At 35.9% G+C, this 25,474-nt stretch overlaps 1 protein-coding gene across 1 annotated transcript in view; it reads right to left on the reverse strand.

Moving 5' to 3' along the window:
• smyd3 (SET and MYND domain containing 3) overlaps positions 1–25,474 on the reverse strand; it is a 1,145,948-nt gene that overhangs the window by 899,013 nt on the left and 221,461 nt on the right. The window contains exon 2 of the mRNA XM_039748800.1: positions 17,907–17,970. Within this exon, the coding sequence (XP_039604734.1) occupies positions 17,907–17,970 (64 nt within the window). The remainder of the gene's footprint in view (positions 1–17,906; positions 17,971–25,474) is intronic.

Below are 25,474 nucleotides of genomic sequence, written 5' to 3' on the forward strand. Positions count from 1 at the left end.
AAACAACACGGTATATGTTATATATATATATATATATATATATATATATATATATATATATATATATATATATATATGTATATAGACATAGATATGACAACACAATTACATTAACACTCAGGTTATTTTAAAAATTTTTCCTTTTCTTTTTCATAACTTCTTTTACACACTACTCTCTGCTTGAAGCAGGTATTCTGCTATATATATATATATATATATATATATATATATATATATATATATATATATATAGTATTCTGCTATATATATATATATATATATATGCCAGCAACACTCATGACAATGACAAAACAATTACATTGTCAATCATGTTACGTTATTATTAAAATGTTTCCTTTTCTTTTTACTTCTCCGCTGCCAAGCATGGGTATTTTGCTATATATATATATCTATACTAATAAAAGGCAAAGCCCTCACTGACTCACTCACTCACTGACTCACTCACTGACTCATCACTAATTCTCCAGCTTCCCGTGTAGGTAGAAGGCTGAAATTTGGTAGGCTTATTCCTTACAGCTTACTTTAAAAAGTTAAGCAGGTTTCATTTCGAAATTATACACATAACGGTCGACAATGTCCGCCATGTTGAACTTTCTTATTTATGGCCCCATCTTCACGAAATTTGGTAGGCGGCTTCCCTGCGCTAACCAAAACCGATGTACATACTTATTTTGGTGGTATGACGCCACTGTCGCCCGCCATATTGAATTTTCCTTACAGCTTACTTACAAAAGTTAAGTTTCATTTTGAAATTCTACGCGTAATGGTCATAACGGTCAACAACGTCCACCATGTTGAACTTTCTTATTCATGGCCCCATCTTCACGAAATTTTGTACGCGGGTTCCCAACGCTAACTGAATCCTACTTACATACATATATACATCCATAGCCTGCAGCTCGGTCACCGTGTGAGACAGCGTTGGGTCCCCCATCCCAACGCCTCCCACGTTTTTGGCTGCCTGCCTATATAAGGCCATCCGTCGCTCCAGTCTCTACATTCCCTTCCTTGCTTCGCCACGGGATTCACGTCTCCCTGCTGATAACTACAGCCTTTTTATTTAATCCACGGCTTCTCCGCTGTTTTATTGTTCATTTATTACAATTATAGTTATTGTGTAGGTATTTTAGACTTACTTTACATTGTTCAGGTACCCATTTCCTTTATCATTCCAACCGTACCCGGATTAACATGTCTATCGAGGTGATCACCATCGATCAAAGAACTGTCACTTACCGAGTGGTTTCCATGTCCGGAGATGGCACCCACCTTTTCCATGCTCTTTGTTACATATTGCACGGCCATATCAGGCTCACTCTTGATATCCGGAGGAACATTGTGTCTTATGTATTGAATGACTGGGACAGGTTCAAGGTGTGGACTGATGACGGTACAGAAGATAATTACACTACACAGGAGCACTATGAGAGTGAAATGCTTAAGCCCTTCACCTATGCATCTGCATGTGAGTTGATGGCTGCCGCTGAATTTTTCGGTTGTCACTTTCAAGTGTACCGAAATGGCCAAATATTTTACACCTTTCGACAACCGCCAATGCCTCTTAAACATCCTAGATTGACAGGTGACGATTTCAGTAGTGGACACTTTGATGTTTATGAATGTTTAAACTCTCAAAAGCTGGATGTGAAGTTATCGATGAAACCGGTTGTATACTTACAATGCTTGACAGATGCCGAATGTCTCTTCAACACAAGTCCTACAAATACTGTCGTAATTGAAACAAACCATGAAACTCAAACCGATTATGACAGCAGCAATCCAAGCTGTGAGATTTGAAACAAGATTACTGTTCACATGGCCAACTGTACGTTGCATGCTCAAGAGTAAGCACAGCACACAGCTTGGTCATATTACAACCGGAGGGCCGAACTCACAATGTGGTATACAAAGAGATCCTTAACAAATAATTATTGGTATATTTTCCCTCAGTTTAAAAAGGTTTAATTTTCTTCTTAATAAAAATTTTAAGGCAGTACTTAGCCGCTGCGAAGCGCGGGTATTTTGCTAGTATATATATATATATATATATATATATATATAGATATATAGATATGACAACAACACTCATATTAATGACAAAACAATTACATTAACAATCATGTTACGTTATTTTTAAAATTTTTCCTTTTCTTTTTCATAACTTCTTTAACACACTACTTCTCCGCTGCGAAGCGCGGGTATTCTGCTAATATTAAATAAAACTCCTCAATGATATACGATATGCTTCTCGCGTGGTGCTTGATTGTTTGCTTTTGAGCAGAGGGGCTGTTTGTACAGAGGCTGTTTGCCTAGAGGATACAGACGCTCCTCTACAAAATGCCGCTTTATTGCGGTGCTTTGGCATACTTAAAAGCACAAAAGCACGTATTGATTTTTTGATTGTTTGCTTTACTCTCGCGCGCTCTCTCTCTCGCTCTCTCTCTGACCCTGACGTTTACTTCTTTGAAGAGGAAGATATGTTTGCATTCTTTTAATTGTGAGAAAGAAATGTCATCTCTGTCTTGTCATGGAGCACAGTTTAAACTTTTCATGTCTAGGAGGCTCTAATAATGTTAACAGTGTGGGAGAGTTTATATTGCCGCATCCACCGCATGATAAACCAACTCAGGATCCCAGATTAGGACTCGAGTGCAGCCATGCAATGGGTGACACCTCAGCACTAAGACTAGTTCAGATGGAATGTGAGGTTTTTTATGGTGGCTAAAGTGCCAACCCCTCCTCCACCACCTGAACAATTTGATGTTTCATGGACATAGGAATCCGCAGGGATCCCCAGCCCTTCTCTTCAACTACCTTTGCTCACCCATAATTCAGAGACTGATCCATTATTGACTTTGCTGGCTGGTGAATGGCACTGAAACTGTTTTCCTCGTGGACACAGGAGCCACGCGCCAGCCCTTTCGCAATTCTGATAATCAAATTATTTCTTTACAGAGTGCAGCCACGGACATTGAAAAGAAAAAGTGGTCCAAAGAAGGATCCCTCTCTGATGGAGTCTGGACTCATCAGCAAACTAACAAACCTTTTCTCCCAAAAGCTTCTTTTCCAGGTATGGTAAAATAGCCCATGGCCTCGACCATGCTGGGAAAGATGCCATGGTTCAAGATGTTGAAAAACATTGGGAAGCTGTAGGCTTCTCTACATATGCAGAGCAATTCTGTAGACGCTGTGCATTATGTCAAAAGTTTAATGTGGGAAAAGGCACTCAGTCTTACAGGCCTCCGAGCGTCCCTGAAGGAAGTCCACGAGCAGGTTAATCAGGCTTGGAGAACCAGCCCTCCATCTAAGGACTCGCCGATTCCCTTGGGCACCTGGATCCTGGTTCGAGACACCCGGAGGAAACATTGGCATCAGCCTAGGTGGAGAGGACCGTTCCAAGTTCTTTTGTCCACACCACACGCTGTAAAGGTTGAAAGATTGCCCGCCTGGATTCACGCCGCACTGCAAAAGATGGCACCCATAATATACATACTCTTGTTGTTTTTCTTCCATTATCCACTTCACGGAAACCACTTGGCAGACAGGAGCAATGGGAATGGCCTGATTTTCATCTATTGTGGGGGGTTCTGGAAAGCAAACCCCTGCGATCGAGGAGGGATTACTGTAAACACTTTTATGATGTCATTTAGCCAGCGTGCAATAAACAGGAATTAATTAATGTACATTATGAAAAGCAGACAGAAATTATTAATTGTTGTTGGCTCATAGGTTTGAATTAAGATTACTTCAATTTAGGAATAGTAAATTACAAGCCATTGGGATAAAAGTTATCTTTCAACTGGAAAATTACAGTAACTAGAGAGAGGTTAGGAGCACGCAATACATAGCATTGCCGCATCCACCGCATGATAAACCAACTCAGGATCCCAGATTAGGACTCGAGTGCAGCCATGCAATGGGTGACACCTCAGCACTAAGACTAGTTCAGATGGAATGTGAGGTTTTTTATGGTGGCTAAAGTGCCAATTCTGCCACCAACCCCCAGGTTTTTCCCTGCAGGTTGGAGGGCCTTAGATTAACTTCATACCCAGGACAGAGCAATTGCCTTGCTCAACTTTTGGCGATTAACAAAAGTCGAATCAGCAACCTCCCGATTGCTCCCGACCTCTCTAGCCACAAAGCCACCACTCCGCCCAGTAATTAGAAATTTCAAAAAATGGTAAATTGGCACATTATTTTAAAGCAAAAAATTTAAAAAGCCAGAAGGATAGCCAGTAGCATAGATAGACAGACAGACAACCTGATAGATAGATAGATAGATAGATAGATAGATAGATAGATAGATAGATAGATAGATAGATAGATAGATAGATAAACATATCAGAAGGGTGAACTAATCCATAATGACAACAAAATAAGCAAAAAAATTCAGTCAGTTATCTGGCTTAACAGTCACTACAGTAGACACATTTTAAATGCAACTGAAGTGACTTTTACTATGAAAACGAAAATTAGAAAACCCTTCTGTCACCACTGCTTGTTGTTTCACCAAAAGGCAATGCACCATGACATTTCTAATATTTTAGATATGGTGCCCAAGCAATTGAGAAGTTGTACTATAAGAAAGGTTTCAGATTTAGTCTCTCACTCACAGTATGTTATATAAATTTGAATTCACCTTGTTAAAATCAGCTTTTTTGCATTAGATTTAATACACATCACTATTTAGGAACTTTGCTATTTAATAAGAAAAGCGCTATATATATAGTGTATATTTATATAAATATATATATATACAGTATATATATATATATATATATATATATATATATATATATATATATATATATATGAATGTTGTTTGAAATGCTTTCTAGCAAATCAAGCAAGCTGTTATAAATCAATTTGTACCAATTTAATTATTATAAATAGAATAGTACACTGTTTCAACCTAAGATGACAATATAACAGGAAGTAAATGTAATTGACGGGACATGAGTATGTGTCTCTATGTGCTACTACATCCATTAGTTTCTGGTTTTGCGTGTGATCCTGCCAAGGTATTCTCCATCTCCTGTGACCCTAAACTAGATGAAGAGGATCTGCTAATGGATAGATGGGCTAGACCTTACACTGCAAGTTCTATCACATTTTGTTCTGGCAATTATCAATGCTAAATCAAGTTATTTACTCTAGTTTGAAATTCTCCACATGATTTCCTGCTAACATATGGAAAAGTAGTTTTTTAATTCCCCTGGTTACCTGTCAGTGGATTTTTATTTGGATTGCTTTCCTCCTTGCAAATGTTTGCCATCTGAATCGTTCTGATTTTCACTTTACCTGTGTTTAATCCAGATGTTGCTTTCTCTTAACCTATAGTAGTGTAAGAAAAGCTTCACCGCCCTGCACTATACTTTTCTATAGCTTCTGCCTTTCCTCTCTACGTAAAATGTGCTCTTCTATATAAACTAAGATTTTTTAGGTATGTTTGCAGATAATGTGAAAGTACCTATTTTCATTACCATGTCTGGTCTGTCTGTTTTTCTGCATGAAATAATGAGTTGGACTGATTTCATTGAATTTTGGTACATTTAATTTTGAAGGAAATTTCTGTTTTCTTTGAGATATACTGGCTAGAGTTCATTGCCATTTAAAAACATTGGAGAAATTTCAAAATTGTCTATCTTAAAAAACAAACATTCTGTGTGCCGTTTGTTGCTAATTAATTTACTCTTTCAAATTTACCTTGACAGTGTCATTATTAGGCATTTGATTAATTTTTTTCCCAACTGTTACTTAGCATTTAAAATTCTATGAGCATAGTTTTTGGGGTTTTGAAGGCCAATGAGTCAATTGGTAAAATTTATTTTTATTCCTATGTGTTTTTTAATATTGTAAAAATGATTCCTGTTCTACCAGGGCACTAACTTGTTTTGGGCACCACCACTTTGGTATAGTTTTTTTGCTATGTCATTACTATGTATAAACAGGTATCACCTGTTTGCTTGCTCTGGCAAGACTACAACATAGATTTCAACTCCCTATCATATAATTCTTTCAAAAATGTTGTTTAGCGGATATGAACTATATTTAATCATAAACCCCTGCACTACCAACAACGAACAGCAGCAGATCAATCAATTGGTTTTCTACATAACTTAAATTAAAATATGCTGTCTATGAGAGCTATGTCCATCACCATAAGCCTATTTGGACTGCTTTTTTTTCTACATGCAATTGTTAAATGCTATTAAACATACACAGTTTATGTAGTCTACTAATACATTCTGTTATCATGGTTATTTTTTTTAATTGTACTCATTTTTACCAAAATATTCAATGAACAAAAATGTAATTTTTCTTGTTTTTAATAATGTAAATCACCCAAAACTAAAATTGCTCCAATTTTCAGAACAGTTAAAGAAGTTCACAAAATGCACTTGAATGTTAAGCCATAAATACATTTTCTACTTGTTATCTCTCAAGAGATTAGACAATAGACCTGCATTCATTCTCTTGGTTTAACAACTATTCCAGCTGAGCAGTCACAAGTGTGAATAATATTGGTTCTGTCCTACTTTGCAATTAAACCTTATGCCTTCCTCCTACACAAGCAAAATACTCCATAGGATCTAGAAGTAACAACATGAATTAACTTCGATATACCTGGGCTTTATCAGCAACAGCCATAGATGCTTAATATTAAATCATTAGGCAGATTTCATCCCAATGCTAATGCCTAGACAACAGAACATCTTTTTAAATCATTTTATATAGCAAAAGAAAGAAAATAAATAATTTCAGCTCTATAAGAAAGCACATTTAGGGATATAGTGACATTTATCAGGCTGAACATATTATAATAATATATCAGATAAAACCATTTAGTTCAAATTAATTACAATGAAAGCCAAGGAAAAATAAAAATACAAAAAAGGCACAACTCCCACCCATAACAAAGAGAAAAAGAAGAGGGACTACAGCAAAATGGAAAAAAGAAACAATAAAACAGTTAATGACATTAGAGAGTCAATCGCAAGCCCAGTATATGTATTTTAAAATAGTATTAAAAAAATTATTGCCACATTTTTAAAATGTTTTGAACATATCCTCTAAGAGTGAATTACAGTTTTTCTAATTTGTTATATATTATATATATTATAGAACATTGCTTACCCGCTAACTTATAGTAGTTGGACTGGGATTCTTCCAGTTAAGCAAGTTAAGTCTGCGTGATAATAATGTGGTGTAGGCTATTACAATCAATTTCTCCCTATTCACTGTAATGCCATCTGGGAGTACAATAAATATTGTTGATAATAGATTTGCAGTGACTGCAACAGCAAGGTTGTTTGTACGTACAAAAAAGATTTTGTTCCAAAATGGTGTTAATTTAGGGCATTCCTAAAACATGTGGAGTTAGATGGCAGAGCTTGCCAGGTTGGGTCTTGCTCTGGACACATTTTGGACTCTTTTAAGGATGATAAATATGATCAATAAAAGATCTTTAGTTGAATTATAGAATGCTTGCCACAGATATAACTGCACAATGCACCGATTTGATTCAAAAGCAATTTTATTTTGAGTGAATCAGTTTGCACTGATATAGTGTACCTGATCAAGGCACTATGTAGCCTCCTGAGATATTGAAATGAAGGCAGATGTCTCAACCGTCCTCGAGACCAACTTCATCAAATCCTATCATGTTTAGGCATGAAAACTAAGGGGTTTGATTTAGGAACATTTATGTTCGGTAGAATGCCCAGTGGGGGATGTGTGGACTTTTAGCCTTAGAACCCCTGCAGATTTTGTTTTTTTTTTTACACCAGCCTAACTGGAGCTTTTTTTGTTGTTTCCAATGCTATGTATGTTGTTGTTTATTTTGAATTTCTGTGAATCACTTTGATCATGGTAAAGTTGTTATATAAAATGTATTATTATAATAATTATTATTATTAGTGTTACAGAATAATTGTTAAAGAATGTTTTCCCTCTGTTTAAGATAGAGTAGGTTGCAGATTTGCCAATGTTTGTAAATGGGACATTTTCAAATTTTACATTTCTATACAGTGCAATCTGTTTGAGATATCTCAATGAAAATTCTCAACAGAATTGTGCCAAACATGTGCTAAATTTGAACAAGATCAGTCCATAGGGGCTTGAGTTGTTTCCTGCAGACAGACAGACTGGTATGGCTGTCACAGTAGATGGTTGTTGCATTATATACAAACACACCTAAAAAGCCTGGATTCAGCTCTAGCAGGTTTACTTATATTGGTGGAATCCCTTTTAGTTTATTTTTCTTCCTTTCATCTTATTTATAAACTGTTATACATCAGTCAGTTTCATAGACTCACATCATATTTAATCCATCCTTTCTTGGAAAGAACTTTATCCATTAAATGGTCACGGGGAGCTGGAGTATGTTCTAGTAGCATCTTTTACAAAATAAAAACCAGTCTTATATAGGGTGCCGGTTCATTGTAGGGAAAAACAAATACACATTCACACTACTGAAATTTAGAATTTTCAAAGTTATAGCTGGAGACCTCAGTTATCCCAGAAGGCCACTTTCCATACTCCATCTTTATGGCAAATGTTACAGGACCATTCACACTTGCATCACTTACAAAATTCGGAGACAGGTTCTACCCACTAGCTGTAAGGTTGCTGAACAGTCAATCACAAGAATTCAAACACTGTGTGTGTGTGTGTGTGTGTTGTGTGTGCATATGTTGCATGCTATGTATAATTTTTATTTATTTATTTTGTGTTATAATTTTATCAACTGCTCAGAAAAGACATGCAAGAAATAAGTTTATTGAAGTATGTACACAGGAATAGACTTGACTATTTGGGAGTGGGAGAAAACTACTTCTGGAAAAGTAACATGAACAAGAGGAGAACAAACTGACTCCATATTGGCAGCAAGTCGTTTGCAAATTAAACTCTGCTCCCTGGGGCTTTACAGCAGTAGCGCTAAATGTTGTACCATCATGGCTTAAATACTTTAAAATTGTTAAAACTAAGGTTATGAATTTCTAGGAGACGTGTTTTGGCATAAAGTAAAACAGGTTTTAAATGGTAGCGCACTGTACAAGGCGTGAACTAACGGATGGTATCACACAGCAATCTGTAATTATCGTGCCATTTACCATCCGCCGAAGCTACAAAGAAACCAGCAGACATACCGTTCTGGTAGCACTCAGTAGCTTAGCAACTAAACAGACATTTTATTAATTTCTGTATTTCATTTTATATGTGAATCCACTTTTGTTACAATAACTTTTCTTAGAGGTAATAGGAGGCAAGCAGGATTAGAAAAGACAGATAATTGATAGATTTCTCTATTGAAAGCTCTTATCTGATGAATTAGTACATGCAAGTAAGAATTTCAGTATACTTTGTACATGTAACAATAATTAAACTGTAAACCTATTAGAACCAAAGGAAACTAGAGTAAAAAAATAATCTTGCTTTTATTTGTCTGTTACTTATAAAATGTCAGCAACAATATATAGATTATACAGCAAATGTTGTCAAGAATCAAAATTTAATATAAGGGAAATGAACAGTTAACAATTAAGTGAACGATACTATTCTCTCTGAAACTTGAACACCAACAGAACTCTGCACATTAAGAGCCCCATTTTGCACATGCTTAACTACTCCTTTTAAAGCTGCTAAAGTTAAAAAGCAAACATAATACAAAATTGATTGAGACAGAGTTTTCTTAATTTACAATTGATTACAAATTTAGATGAACAGCTTTCAGGATGTTTTAAATTGTTAAGATCTCTACAAAAGGTGATGTCTTTAGCATTAATTAAACAAACAACACTGACTCACCCATGTTGGGTTGGGAGAGGAAGAACAGTGGGCCAAAGAGGGAGAAGAGTGAGCATGCATGGTGGACGAGTACAGAGAGGATGACCAAACAACTGTAGTAAAACACAAGATCAGGGCTACTGTCATTGATCATGTTATAAATCATGGGTTCTCAATGAGAGAGGTTGGTTTGAGAGTGCAGCCAAATCTGCCATGCATGCTCCACATTTGCGTCTATTGTGAGCATTTTCAAGCAAACCAATAGGTAAGATGTACATTCAGTAACGTGTTGCATTATAGCAAATTTATAGAATCAATTCTGAATGATTGCCCTTGTATTTTTGTTTCAGGATCTAATAGTTACCTTCTACTGGTGGAAGGCGTAGAATTTACATTGCTGAACAGGAAACTGCAATTATTAATATGGGCATCACTGCCAACATCATAAAACTCAGAGAAATTCAGGACCAAGCATCAGCAGACAGATCACATTTGCAAGTGTATAATCTGTAAGCCTGACAACACTTGGTAGAGTCCTGAACAAACATCAAATAAGCATGAAACAGTTGTATACTGTTCTCTTTAGAAGGAACTCGGATCATATCAAAGAACTCAAGTACCAATACATGTAGGTAAAGACCTTTACAACACAATGCTGTTATTGAACTAAAACAGATACAGCACAACACATGTAGTTCTTTGAGATATAAGGCACAGGACATCTAATAATACTGTGTATCTGATGTGTATATTGTCTGTATATTAGAATTCTGAAGTTTATACGTGGACAGACACTCCACATATTTATAATTGTTGATGAGGCTGGTTTTAACTTGTCCAAAACACGGCAGTGAGGAAAGAATTTGACTGTGTACAGTAATCCCTCCTCGATCGCGGGGGTTGTGTTCCAGAACCCACCGCGATAGATGAAAATCAGCGAAGTAGAAACCATATGTTTCTATTGTTATTTTTATATATTTTAAGCCCTTATAAACTCTTCCACACTGTTAACATTATTAGAGCCCTCTAGACATGAAATAACACCCTTTAGTCAAACGTTTAAACTGTGCTCCATGACAAGACAGAGATGACAGTTCTTTCTCACAATTAAAAGAATGCAAACATATCTTCTCTTCAAAGGAGCGCCGTCAGAAGCAGAGAATGTCAGAGAGAGAGAGCGAGATAAAAGCAAACAATCAAAAAATCAATACGTGCTTTTAAGTATACCGAAGCACCGCAATAAAGCGGCATTTTGTAGAGGAGCGTCCGTATCCTCTAGGCAAACAGCCCCTCTGCTCACACCCCCTCCGTCAGGCAGAGAGAGTGAGAGAGACAGAAAAAAGCAAACAATCAAGCACCGCGCGGGAAGCACATCGTATATCATTGAGGAGTTTTATTTAATATGTACTACATGCTCTGATTGGGTAGCTTCTAAGCCAGTTTTTCCCAAACTCAGTCCTGGGGACCCCCTGTGGCTGCAGGGTTTTGTTCCAACCAGCTTCTTTTTTTAATTGAACTCCTGGGCTAATTAAGTGAACTGATATTTCCCAAGTTCTGTGTTTAGGGAATAATATAGAAATTAGAAAACGAAGTTTGCGAAAAAAAAATATTAAAATGTACCAAGCAGTTATATAGGAATAATGCTTTTTGTTTTCTTTTTAACAGTGTTTTCATCTTGATTTTCATTCTACTTTTCTAGGTGTTCTAATTGTTTAATTAATCCATTATTTACTAATTAGTGGGTCTGACTTTAAAGTATTTGCAGCCTTTGATTATTCCGTGTTGTTTTCCTGGGTGTCTGATCTGCTTGTTTTAAATTGTCATTATTAAGATACAACGAATGGGGAAAAACTGCACAGAGAAAGGGCAAAATATAATGAAATCAACAAAAGAGAGTTAAGCATTTAAATCTATAGAAAAAGCACAAATATTTATAAATGTCTTATAAATGTAAAAATCATGCTGCTGTGCTTTTCTCAATGTTGAATAAAAGAAAAAAAAATACCAGCTAATTAAATGAAATCAGTGTTATCAGGTGTTGTCACTGATTAAGAATCCGGTTGGAACAAAAACCTGCAGCCACAGGGGGTCCCCAGGACCGAGTTTGGGAAACACTGTTCTAAGCCATCCGCCAATAGCGTCCCTTGTATGAAATCAACTGGGCAAACAAACTGAGGAAGCATGTACCATAAATTAAAAGACCCATTGTCCGCAGAAAGCCACGAACCAGCGAAAAATCCGTGATATATATTTAGATATGCTTACATTTAAAATCGGCGACAGAGTGAAGTCGCGAAAGTCGAAGTGCGATATAGCGAGGGATTACTGTAAAGAGGAACAGTGAATGTCCCTGAACAACAGGGTGCCAACATCACAATGTGATGTTGTTACACAAGCTTCTCATTGGGCCATGGTACAGAATGCCTGTTATAATTCATGGATAATCTCTATGGAAGACTTGTGGCAGCAGAAGAAAGAGGGCAGGTGAGACAGAATGTCGCAACATTTGTAATTATTTTGAACAATGAGGCACTCAATCTCTCCAAGGTAATCATAGAGTGGTCTGCAGCCCATAACAGAATGACTGCTACATGCAAGTAAGATTTACTTTGTACTCTGTACTGAGTACTGATCCTAAACTTCCCTGATGGAAATTAGTAAATACAAGCAATAGTCAACAACACTGGGTGGCATAGATGTGGATAAGTAAGTGTTGCTGTCTCACATCTAGGGTTCCAATCCTATACCTGTTCATTCAAAGTGCAAACCTGTGTGTTCTCCCCATGTAAACACAAGCTTCTTCCAGGTATTCTGGTTTTCTTCACACATGCCAAATATATGTGTATGTGCATGCATAGGCTTTGACATGGACTAATGGCCTGTTCAGAGTTGATTAATGTTGCATTCAGTGCTCCCAAGGTAGTCTCTAGCCTCTGTAGCCATGAATTGTATTAAGGAAGTGTTATTTTGTTATAATATGTATTAAGTATTTTATGAATATAATGATGGGCCCTGGTTGCCTAGTACTGAAACACTGTCTGCATAACATTTAGGAAAACCAAATATGAACATTTTCAGCTTAATCATGTTTCAATCAAGAATAACTGCTTTGACTTTACAGGCTCAATTCTTTTGAAAGACATTATGAGCAGAATAATATATTCATATAAAGTACAGATGGTGGGATGATACCTACTGAATTATCTATGTTGTAGTGTTGTAAGGCTATCACATAACATGAACGTATCCTTTAGGGGTTTGTGCTTCCTCAGTTTCATCCGGAATCTTGTCTCTGAGATTACAGCACAACTCTAGACAGTTCTTAATCAGTGTGAGATCTTCTCTACCTTTTCCAAGAAAGAAACAAATGACTGACAAGGGGATAGAAAGACATTATGTTGAGCATATAATGTAGGAAAAATATCTCTTGGCATGTAGTAAATGTAAGGCACCTGGTGTGAACTGGAATTGAAGTTAAAATTCCTGTTAAAAACTGTATGGAGATGAAAAAGAAATCTACAAAAAATAAAACATAAAAGAATAACAGTTTAGAAAATAAAATTGCCATCTTTAACATATAAAAAATCACCTTTATACTGACTGATTTCTTCAAACATTGATTAATTTCTGACTGAACTTTAAACTGGTTGATGTTTCTGAATGAGGTTGTCTATGAAGTCAGCTCTTTGTTATATTTGATATATTTTACAGTTGGTTAATAACCTGTAAAGCAAAAAATACCTTGGCAAGGAGAGTAAAAAGTCAGTAATTTCCTGAGGACTACCTTCATTTAGTCTGAGTAAAATTTGATGTGAAGCTCCAGGAGAAAGACAATGAGCACTTTCTAGTCTCAACAGTTATAAAAATCCTTGCCAGGAGGTCAATAATATTTCATGAATTGGAATATGTAAAAGAGAATGGCACATCAATTTATTGAGAATAACATTTAAAACAAAAAATGTTTACTGTAATAGTTAACAGCTGCTTCTCTTCCTCTGGGATTTGAAGCATGATATTAAGGCCTTTGTTTATGCAGCATTTGTTAAAGTCATCTTTATGTATAGTATGGAGATTATGAATTCAGACAAAAATAATGAATTGCAAAAAAGGTGACAGTGAACATATTGCACATTTTTCTTTTCTTAAACATATGCAAAATAATCTCATCAAGAAAATCAAGAAATATGGTCATTGTTTAATAATGAAACTGATCGCCAGGGAAGCTGAGAAGTGTAATTCCATGATAGTGATAAAATCCACATGTTCTTCTTTTTAAAAATGGGAACCACCACTCAGGTATGCAAATTCATTTCCACGACTTTGATGTAACAGTAAAAAGGAATACCAGCCTCAAAACCCAAAACAATCCAGAATGCCTTCAGAAGCTATAATTTTGTTCACCATGAAATCTGCCTGCTGGGAACAAGAATTAGTCTAATAGTTGAATCTCACATTTGGGTGGATTAATGAAACCAGTATTTAGCTTAAACACAGATACAAGGGAAATCATGCATTTGCCAATTCTACCTGTAAGTAGGGCCGGATTAAGGTGGGTGCTATTGATGCTGCAGCATTAGGCCCATTCCTGAAATAGGCCCAGATGAAAACAGATGAGAATTTTCCGGAAGCTGAACAGTTTTCTTTTGCTATATTAACCTCAAAATAATTCTTAGAATGAAATTTGGAGTCCAACTTTCAGACACCTAGACACAGCGTTACTTATTATACAGTTACTATTGTTCTTTGCGCTGGGACGTAACCATAACGTTGTTGTGTTTATTGTAAGCCAAAGATTTCAAGTTAATGCTATCAATTTTACTTTAATGCTATCAATTTTACGTTAAACAGTTTACTTAGTAATTTAGCTGCGTTTTTTGCAATATCTTGGGGATTCTTGCCACTTTATTATTGTTCAGTAAGTGCCACTTAGTAAATTTTTCACCTTGAAAGTTAATTGTACAGTAAAAATCGATGGCTATTTACTGGTACTGTATCTGTAAAGGTAAAACTAAAAGTCGGCCTGTGGGCCCAGCATGGATGTTTAGAATTTTTAAAATCCTCGACAGGATTCTGGTCTATTATGAGATTTAAATCGTGGACAAATTTTTACACTCAAGAACCTGAACTGAGTCACTTTGACCCAATGTCTCAGCAAATTCTTTTTTCTTACTCTGTTTCATAAGAGAATTGTGAAATTTTATGCGTTTCATTGTTAGGTTTCCTGCATTAAGTGCACTTCTCAAACAATAGTTATTGAATGTTGATGTTACATAATTTGATGTTAATCTCAAATTGTTACGATACTACGTCGTTATTATTTTTCATGTTCAATAAAGGCTGGCTGGTTGCATCACAAGCAATTAAGGCTCTTTGGTCGGTCTGAGTGCGCATGCACGGTGAGTGTCAAATGCACAGGCACCAATGCCGAGAAAAAATAGGCAATTTTTACGTTGCAGCATCAGGCCCAATTTCGGCTTAATCCAGCCCTGCCTGTAAGTTTTGTGAACTTTGAGAATACCTGACTTAATATATGTAATTTTGATTAAAACTTTAATGAAACCCATGTCTAAATGTTAAAACTTGCAAAAGAGGAAGTGTAACATACTGGATTTGATTTATTGCCACTGCAACCCCCAACAGGACAAAAAAATGGATGGTGGATTAAACCCATAGAATAATAAAATTAAAATTAGCCTGTTAGATCACAGAGCATCAGAGGTAAAGATGCTCCAACAACCTCAAACGTAGAGGGGTAATGTCTCTCACTTTGCCCTGTCCATAGGAAGAAATAATCTAGTAGTATTTAATGAAATTTGGAAAGGGCACCATTTTCTAAATAATGGATTGATAAACAAATTTGGTGATGGTGGTGCTCCACAAGATGTGGAACAGAAGGATTGCTGGACTTTAGAAGGCACACTTCCCCAACCACCACATCCTCTATTTAAAAGTGACACGGCTGAAGGTTATCTTAGATTTATCAGGCCAAGTTACCACATTTGCATTTCTATCAGCTAGGTATGACTGACTTTTCATTTCACAGTCCCTTTCCCAATTCAACTCTCTGCTACATCCATGAATAAATCAGTAAGCCATTCATGGAGATCACTAAGCACAGTATGTGAGGGTTTCTTTTATTATTGTTATTAAATATATCAACATATTCATTTTCAAAAGATCATCACTGATATTGGTCAAAATGTTCGGCAGTTTATTGATAATGTAAATGACATCAGGATTGACAGAGTAAATTAGATGTTTTTACTCATCCACAACCCACATATATGAAAACATTGAAATTTCTCATAGTCAGGTTGCATAACTACTTCTCAGCTATCTAGATATGCTTTCCTAAGCAGTTTTTCAGGATCACAATGATGTGGAACACAGGCAAGTCTTCTTTCAGCTAATCTATACTTTGGGATCTCTTATATTTTCACAAGCACTGCTGCTTTTCAGTAGCGATTCCACCTCACACAATCTAATCCTAGATACCTACACATATTCTTTTCTGTGTATATTGAAATGCAGTACATGTTAAAAATGAAAGAATGTAGTTACCTCATTCATATATTTAAATATTCAGGAATAAATAATTTAAACCATAATAGGATTATAGGTTTATCAGATTATTATTGTCATGTGCACAGAGTACAATGACATTTTTACTGCATGTGACAATCAACATGTAACACATTACCACCAGCATCATGATTAGTAAGTATGATTAGACGACGAAATTACAGGAGGATTAAAGTGAAATATTAAAATAAGCCTAGCTTCTGTAATACTGGATAAATGGATCTTCTACAGCAGTAACAGAGGTAGTCCTAGGGGTAATGACAGTCTACCACGGTGTACACATATATGGCCACACACATACCAGGGCTTCTTAGCAATGGTAATTTACACACGGCATGCCACTGTCCAAAAGACACAATTCATATAGAGTCTGACAGGGCATGTGATGAAAAATACAAAATAATATGACCGTTATCAAGGGCATAAATATCCACATGAGTTCCCTACAACTAAGCCAAAGGATCACAGGGGAATGTGGTAGAAGAAGCCAGAGGATTCAAGTGTCTGTCTGCCTCCTTTACATATCTGAAGTCTTTAACTCAGAAGAAGAAAAGTGAACCCAGATAACTCTGCTTACATATTCCTCCACTTCCATTTCTCCCTCTGGTGTCTCTGTTTGCTCAATAGTTGTCTCAGATGACCACAAGTAGCACCATAATCATCTATTACTATTAAATCTCACTGTGCAAAAAGGTAATGCACTTTATTTAATATATGTATTAAACAGATCTTTACACTTTGCACCCAATGCTTTTTCTGTCTTTTTTGTGTTCATTTTTAATACCTACTTAAATTATTCATGTTTAACTAAACCTCTGCTTCTTATTTATATGATTTAATGTATTTTCTATATTAAGGAGGGGTAGTATTTCAGGACCAATATCTGTCTTGCACATATTGCTACTGCAACAGGTTCTAGCTACGAGTGACCCTTCATCTGAAATGTATGGACGGATAAGCAAATCATGTTTTTACTTTGTAGAATTTAGATGGCAGTTATATTTATCAATTCTTTTTATATACCTGTTCTAAAATAAATTGCTCCCTTCAATATTATTAACATTGTCACTGTCAGGCTGTGTCATGCTGTGGATCTTAAAGGCAAGATGAGGTAAAAAAATGAGTGAGGAAATATACTTTAAAAGATAAGATGCATAAAAGGTCAGACATGTTGCAAACAGGAGCAGTCAATACTCTAAGATACCGATGATGAATCTTCATAAGGAAAAATGTGGTTCTTTTTATTTCTAATTGTGGAGTTAACTTTCAACAATCGTCTCCCTTTATGAAAAGAATAGCTGTCTTATTTTTGTTTGTGTGATTTAAAGCTTACATTTTGCATACAGATTCTCAGTTTACTCAGGAGTATATGCAGTAATTGTTATGCAAGGATCTTAGAATTCACATTTTCCAGCTTAATAGAGGTATTTTGCACACTGTATATGTTCTCAATGGCACAATACAAATCTTATTATGCCCTTAAGTCCTTGAGTTCATTTTAAGACAGCGGTTACCTGGCAACTTGCATTACAATATCTTGCAATCTTGCACTGTGAACATCTCAGAAGATTCTCTTTCCTTTAAAAAAATAAAGAAAGTAATTTTTAGTTTAACATATAATATTTACAAAGGAAAATCATGCTAAAACAGTTTTAAATAAATTTGTGAAAACAAAATGGCTTCATATTTCTAGTAAGAACAGAGAATTTTACTGTAAAAATATAAGCTCTAAATTTGAGAAGCAGATTGCATGCTGCAAAGTATAGTGAGACAATAAGCAAAATATCAAACATAATGTCTTTAGACATTTATTTAAAACAAAAAAAGAGATTAAAATGCAGAGACACAGCAGCAATAATGTAAAAAAACAATAATTGAGAATATATTTTCATATTTAAAAGCTGGATGCCATGGAGAGCAGTTGGCCCACACAACTTCAGAAAATTACATTCAAAGACCGGCACAGACACTGTACATATTAAGTATTTTTGGCTAATCTAAGTAGCCCATTATGTGCAAATTCAATGCCACAGAGGCAGGCTTTTGCCCAATGTGAATCTGAATTGGATTGAACTGAGCAAGTTAGAAAAAAGATGAATGCATAGATGGATGTTCATTATCTCTTTTCTTTATCAAAGACAGTATATTGTTCATGCTAACCTGTCTCGTGAAAACCAAAACCCTAAACATGTTCCTTCTTGAAAAACAAACCTAAACTAATTATAAACATAACCTTAATCATATATTCTTTCATATATATTTACTAATACAACACTTATTGTTTTAGACGTAAAGGTGAAGTTTCAATTTTAAAACAGTAATCCATTTAGGACACAAAGTACAAAACAAATGCATATATTTCAATATAGTGCATATTTTTCTTCCGTTTGTTCTCAGATTATCTAATATTACTAAAGCAGGGCATAATGCTAAAATCAAAGTATCAGAAAAATTACCTTTACGTAAAACAGGAAATTATATCTCTAGAAGTTTATCAGGTTTTAATAATAAAGTATGAAATAAAAAACAAGTAAACATAAGGCATTGAAAACAGATTGGTAGTGTGGTTGCTTATAAAAAAGTCTTAGTCACAGGTCAAGCTCATGATTGTTCAGATGATAACAATTTAATGACAAGGAGTTAGAAACTATTGAAAGTTTGCTGGCAAAACAGTGAATGCTTCAGTACTCTTTACTGGATGGTGTCAAAGTTAAATCACAAAGCCAGTCTAGGATGAGAAAAATACCTTCATTGACACGTATGTGGAGCCACTCAGTACACAGACAGCTGTAGATGTTGGTAACACTTCTTAAATACACTTGTCAATTATATAAATGCGTGATTAGTTTCAGATCTCATGTCCTTGCTAGTTATTGATAAACACGACCCTAGGAGTCAGGATTCTGCTACACTAGATTGTACTGGTTTTCTTATCCATACTTATCCCTATACTAAAGTAGTAACAGGGACTGGGTCACAGATCAATTGGCTTTAATTAAAATACCTTCTAAGAGTGCTAAAGGCAAAAGCTAACAATTAACAAGGACAGAAGTCACTCAGTATAAACAATAAATAATTAATCTGTGAAAATCATATTTATCAGTAATAATCAACTCTCACAATGTCAGGAAGACAAACAGTTCGCTGCAGGGATGCGTGGAAAAGACATTCTTCATTCTAATGTTATTTTCTGTGCATGTATACCCATAACAATAAACAAAAGATACAATCCTTTTAGAACAATATCATACTGTTCTCATTGTCCTATATGTAGAAAGGAAAGCAAAAATGTTGACCACAAACTAAGATTATTAAAGAATCCAAAGTATTCATAATACTACATGCAATAAATACAAAAATAAAATTTAAAAGAGAAGTAATAATTGAAAACTCAAAGAAGAAGAAAATGGGAATACAAAAGGCAGGTACAAATATCAAATCAAAACACTAAATTATCTTGAGCAAGAGTACTACAAAGAGTCAAATCTTAGAAAGCAGGTCTAAGGGCAAATGAAAATTAAACAGCCAAAGTAATCAAAATAAGGAAAAAATTAAAAAGGACAGTGAGCAAGGGGGAGCTGAAGAATACCACTGCAAAGCTAATGCCACTATGTCTAAGCAGTGTTAAACTTAATGACAGCACCTGAGGGAAATTACCTACTGTATATCATTCAAAGAATAGGAAGGGCAATCAACAAACCAAACAAAAAACTATGAATAAATAATTAACAACTTTCAAAATGATAAGCAAAACTAAAACCAATACAAGGCAAAAGCAAAGCTCCATACAGAGGCCTACAATAAACTATAGTCAGTCATTTTCAAACCTGCCTATCCTAGCAAGCATAGGGTGCAAGGCAGGAAACAAACCAGGGAGGGTTTGCAGGGTGAACACAGGCACACACCCACCCACCCACTAACCACACAATATGGTCAATTTAGTATTGTCAATCCACCTAACCTACATGTGTCTCAACCCTGGGAGGAAATCGAAGCACCTGGAGCAAATCAATCCAGACAGGGGGAGAACATGCACACTACACACAGGGAGGACCTGGGACATGAGCCCCGGTCTCCTTACTGCGAGGCAGCAGAGCTACTACCACTACACCACGATGCCACCCATAAACTACAGTACAAATATAAGAAATGTTTCGAAGATTATAAAATGCATAGTAAATTAATGAAAATAAGTACAGTCTATGAATAAGTATCTTTATTGCACAAAGTACCACAAACAGATTTTAACTCTGTAACATCTCACTTTCAAATATAGTAGATCCTTATTTTCAGAATTCTGTGACTCACTGCCACCAAATTTTTTCTTTTTTGTATTTTTTAAAGATCTCTTGCCTTCACTGCCAGAGGCATCCTAGAGTTCAAATGAATCACATTGACACAGAGGTGTCATTTTTCTTCAAGAAAAGTCCAAAACATGTTGAAAGAGAAAGTTCTCTCCCTTAATGTTTCAAAGTGAAGTTAATAATAAAAAAGAACGAAGTGCACCTCATAAAAGTCTTGAATTGAAATGGTTATCCTTGGTTTTACAAGCTTAACCAGCATGTGCAGCAAAGAGTAGAGATCAATGTAAATGAATTCAGTTTCCTGATAAAATGTCAAAACTTAAACATGGTAAAAATCTGATAAGAAGATTCCTTCAACCCACAGGCTGGATCAGTACCATGCCTGAGCCCACTTTAACAACAGCTATACTACTTACACAAAGCCACAGTAGTTTTAACTATACTAATAAAAGGCAAAACCCTCACTGACTGACTGACTGAGCTTCCCGTGTAGGTAGAAGGCAGGCTCATTTCTTGCAGGTTACTTACAAAAGTTAAGCAGGTTTCATTTCGAAAATCTACACGTAACGGTCATAACAGTCGACAACGTCCGCCAGCGACAACATCTGCCATGTTAAACTTTCTTATTTATGGCCCCATCTTCATGAAATTTGGTAGGCGGCTTCCCTGCGCTAACCGAAACTGATGTACGTACTTATTTCGGTGGTATGACGCCACTGTCGGCTGCCATATTGAACTTTCCAACGGTCTTTGTTGCCCTCACTGACACACTCATCACTAATTCTCCAACTTCCCGTGTAGGTAGAAGGCTGAAATTTGGTAGGCTCATTCCTTACAGCTTACTTACAAAAGTAAAATAGGTTTCATTTCAAAATTCTACGCGTAACGGTCATAACGATCGACAACGTCCGGCATGTTAAACTTTCTTATTTATAGCCCCATCTTCACGAAATTTGGTAGGTGGCTTCCCTGCGCTAACTGAAACCGATGTACGTACTTATTTCGGTGGTATGATGCCACTGTCGGTGCCGTATTGAATTTTACAACGGTCTTTGTTACCTATGGGCCCATCTTCAAGAAATTTGGTATGCGGTTCCCAATGCTAACTGAATCCTACTTACGTACATATATGCGTCCATAGCCTGCAGCTTGGCCGCCGTGTGAGGCGGCGCTGGGTCCGTTATCCCCACGCCTCCCACGTTGTTGGCTGTCTGCCTATATAAGGCCATCCATCGCTCCGGTCTCTTCATTCCCTTCCTTGCTTCGCCACGGTATTCACGTCTCCCTACTGATAACTACAGCCTTTTTATTTAATCCACGGCTTCTCCACTGTTTTATTGTTCGTTTATTAAGATTATAGTTATTGTATAGGTATTTTAGACTTAGTTTACATTGTTCAGGTACCCACTTCCTTTATCGTTCCAACCGTACCCCAATTAACATGTCTATCGAGGTGATCACCATCGATCAAAGAACTGTCACTTACCGAGTGGTTTCCATGCCCGGAGATGGCGCCTGCCTTTTCCATTCCCTGTGTTACATATTGCACGGCCATATCAGGCTCATTCTTGATATCCGGAGGAACATTGTGTCTTATGTATTGAATGACTGGGACACGTTCAAGGTGTGGACTGATGATGGTACAGGAGATAAATTATACTACACAGGAGCACTATAAGAGTCAAATGCTTAAGCCCTTCACCTATGGTTCTGCATGTGAGTTGATGGCTGCCGCTGAATTGTTCGGTTGTCGCTTTCAAGTGTACCGAAATGGCCAAATATTTTACACATTTGGACAACCGCCAATGCCTCTTAAACATCTTAGATTCACAGGTGACGATGTGAGTAGTGGACACTTTGATGTTTATGAATGTTTAAACTCTCAAAAGCTGGATGTGAAGTTATCGATGAAACCGGTTGTATGCTTACAACGCTTGACAGATGCCAATTGTCACTTCAACACAACAAGTCCAGCAAATACTAATGTAATTGAAACAAACCATGAAACTCAAACCAATTATGACAGCAGCAATCCAAGCTGTGAGATTTGAGGCAAGATTGCTTTTCACATGGCCAACTGTACGTTGCATGCTCAAGAGTAAGCTCAGCGCACAGCTTGATCATATTACAACCGGAGGGCCAAATTGACAACGTGGCATACAAAGAGATCCTTAATAAATAATTATTGGTATATTTTCCCTCAGTTTAAAAAAGGTTTACTTTTCTTCTTAATAAAAATTTTAAGGCAGTACTTCGTCACTGCAAAGCACGGGTATTTTGCTAGTGAGAATATAAAATTACAAGAAGTCAGAACTCATGCATTCAATGTAACTGGAAAAAACAATAATTAAAAAACAAAGGTCAGGACATGTAGCAAGAATCATGGTCAGAGAACAGTAAAAGTTTTAAACCAAAAAGGATACACATAACCAGAGCCAAAACAACAGGACATAAATTGTAATCAGAGGGCAAAAAACAGTAAGTTTATAAACTAACAATGCAAAACGATGCAATTGTTTTATTTCTCAAATGCAAATCTTGGATGATTACTTGGATGATTAGTGATGTCATGACTTGCAATCTCCAGAAAACACCTACCAGCAATATAGCCTCACATCCCAGCAACCATTTTCCAACATGGCAACATCCATAAGGTAAGCAAGATGCTGCTGCAGGAGAATATGAACCATTCTTAAAAATGATAAAAACACAAGGAAGCAAAAGATGAATATAACCAGTTGATTCCCTGGACTCAGAAACCACAAAAAACATATTCAAATTATTTTAAGGGGCCAAGGAAAAATTGGAAAAAATTATACTTATCAAGTCAGATCATGAAATACTGGAAAGTATAGAATCAATTAAACCAAAAAAATAAATAAAGAAAACTAAGATCAAAAATAAAATCCCTAAATAAGACAAACTTACACATACAAAAGTGACCAAATATAACTGACAGCTTCAGCATTGAGATTGTTCTCCTGTTCTTATTCCTGTTATTAGATTTCCTGGTTTTTGACTACTGCTTTAGTAATACGCTGCTATCTTTGGATTCTGTTCTGGATTTTTTTTTTTTGCTATCTAGTTTGAATTTAAGGAAAACTTTTTGTTCTCTTTTTTTCTTTACTCCTGTCATAATTATCCTTTGTAAACCTGTTGAATTTACACAAAAAAACTTTAAATATTAATATTTCCTTTCTCCCTTTCAAGATATTTTTGACTGTAAAGTCTTTATCTGACTATAGGGCCTGTGCAGGCCATAAGCCTGCACCTTGAGTTTGTAGATTTGACACTTTAGGTAGTGAAGCCTACATTTTTGGTTCAGACCTCTGGTATAAAGAACATCTGGACTTCGTTTGTGGCCTGTAATGCTTTGTCAGTTATTTAAAGGAATCACATCAAAAACAATTCAATATACAAAGATAAAAATAACATTCTAATAGTAACATTAAAAAGTGTTAATGAATGGCATAGCAAAATATTCTGTTACAACTGTTCTGTTGTGTATTTTGTATGGGATACTGTATGTTCACTGAAGCCAAATAAGTAAACTATACCTGAAAATGCATTAATAAGAAGAAATACAATATGAGCATCTAACATGCAACACTTTGTGGCATACTGGCTGAGGTTATAAAAAGAGTACAAGAATTGACTACTAGTCCTAATAATGTTGAATCTCTGTGAAAGAGCTTATCTTGTAAATAAGCTTGTCACAGGGAAGTGTGTTCATTCACCCACTCCCCTCTCAAGTGAAAACACTGTTAAGTGCTAATTTCTCAGAAGCTTGCCATTTGAAGAGAAGACTAGGATCAGTAAGCAGGAAAGAAGTCATTGTTTGGCCTTCCACCAAAACAAGTTTTAAAGCATGAACCTGAATACAAAATGTAACATTCTCAAAACTGCTTAATCCAATTTAGGATTGTTGGACACCAGATTGTAAATTCTAATTGAGGCTGAGCTATTCATAACAAACAAAGGTAATGGACCGGTCCACACACCATCCACTACACCAATGCATTAATTTCAAAGTGTTAGGGATGAATAAATTCCCATTACTGTATATTTGTATTATGACTAGACCCCATCTCCATGTGGCACAGAACTGGATTGTTATGTTATATGTTTGTTTAAATATGTACAGTGTTGTAGGATGTTTTTCACCACAAAATCTAATTCTATAATACTAAAGGATTATGAATAATGTTGCAACAGCTTAAAAAGAAATTACAAAAATTTAAAGAAATAACTAAATTTGATGTACAACAAAGCACATTAGCTTCAAGCATACACTACTAGTCAGAAATTTTAGAACACCTCAGATTTTCCAGTTTATCTTCAAATGTAATCAGCTGAAATGAAATGAATTACCTAAAATGGTGAAAAGGTAAACAGTAAACTGCCAGAGGGTTAAATTTAAAGTTTAGATTAGCAAAAATTAAAAAAGGAAATTTCAGAATATTACAAATGGGCCTTCTTGAGGGAACAGTACAATAATATGTTACAACCTACAGATGTTCTGCAGGACTTAAAAGTAAATTAAGCCTTGTGAGTTGAAGCAAACCATTTGCACAGGTTTCCCAACTTCTGTTGATTACTTAAAAACTCTTTGTCAGAGTTGGAACAGGCTGTGTTACTACACCTACTGAAGTATTACTTAGCAATTATTACACTGCAGTAAGTTCTGAATTCCAGTGATAATGGCAAGAAAACAGCAATCAACAAATGAATTGAGACAGAGTATTATTACTCTTAGAACTGTTGGCCTTGTCATTTCG

Source organism: Polypterus senegalus, chromosome 3 (genome assembly GCF_016835505.1).
Source record: "Polypterus senegalus isolate Bchr_013 chromosome 3, ASM1683550v1, whole genome shotgun sequence".
In the NCBI taxonomy this organism is placed as follows: domain Eukaryota; kingdom Metazoa; phylum Chordata; class Cladistia; order Polypteriformes; family Polypteridae; genus Polypterus; species Polypterus senegalus.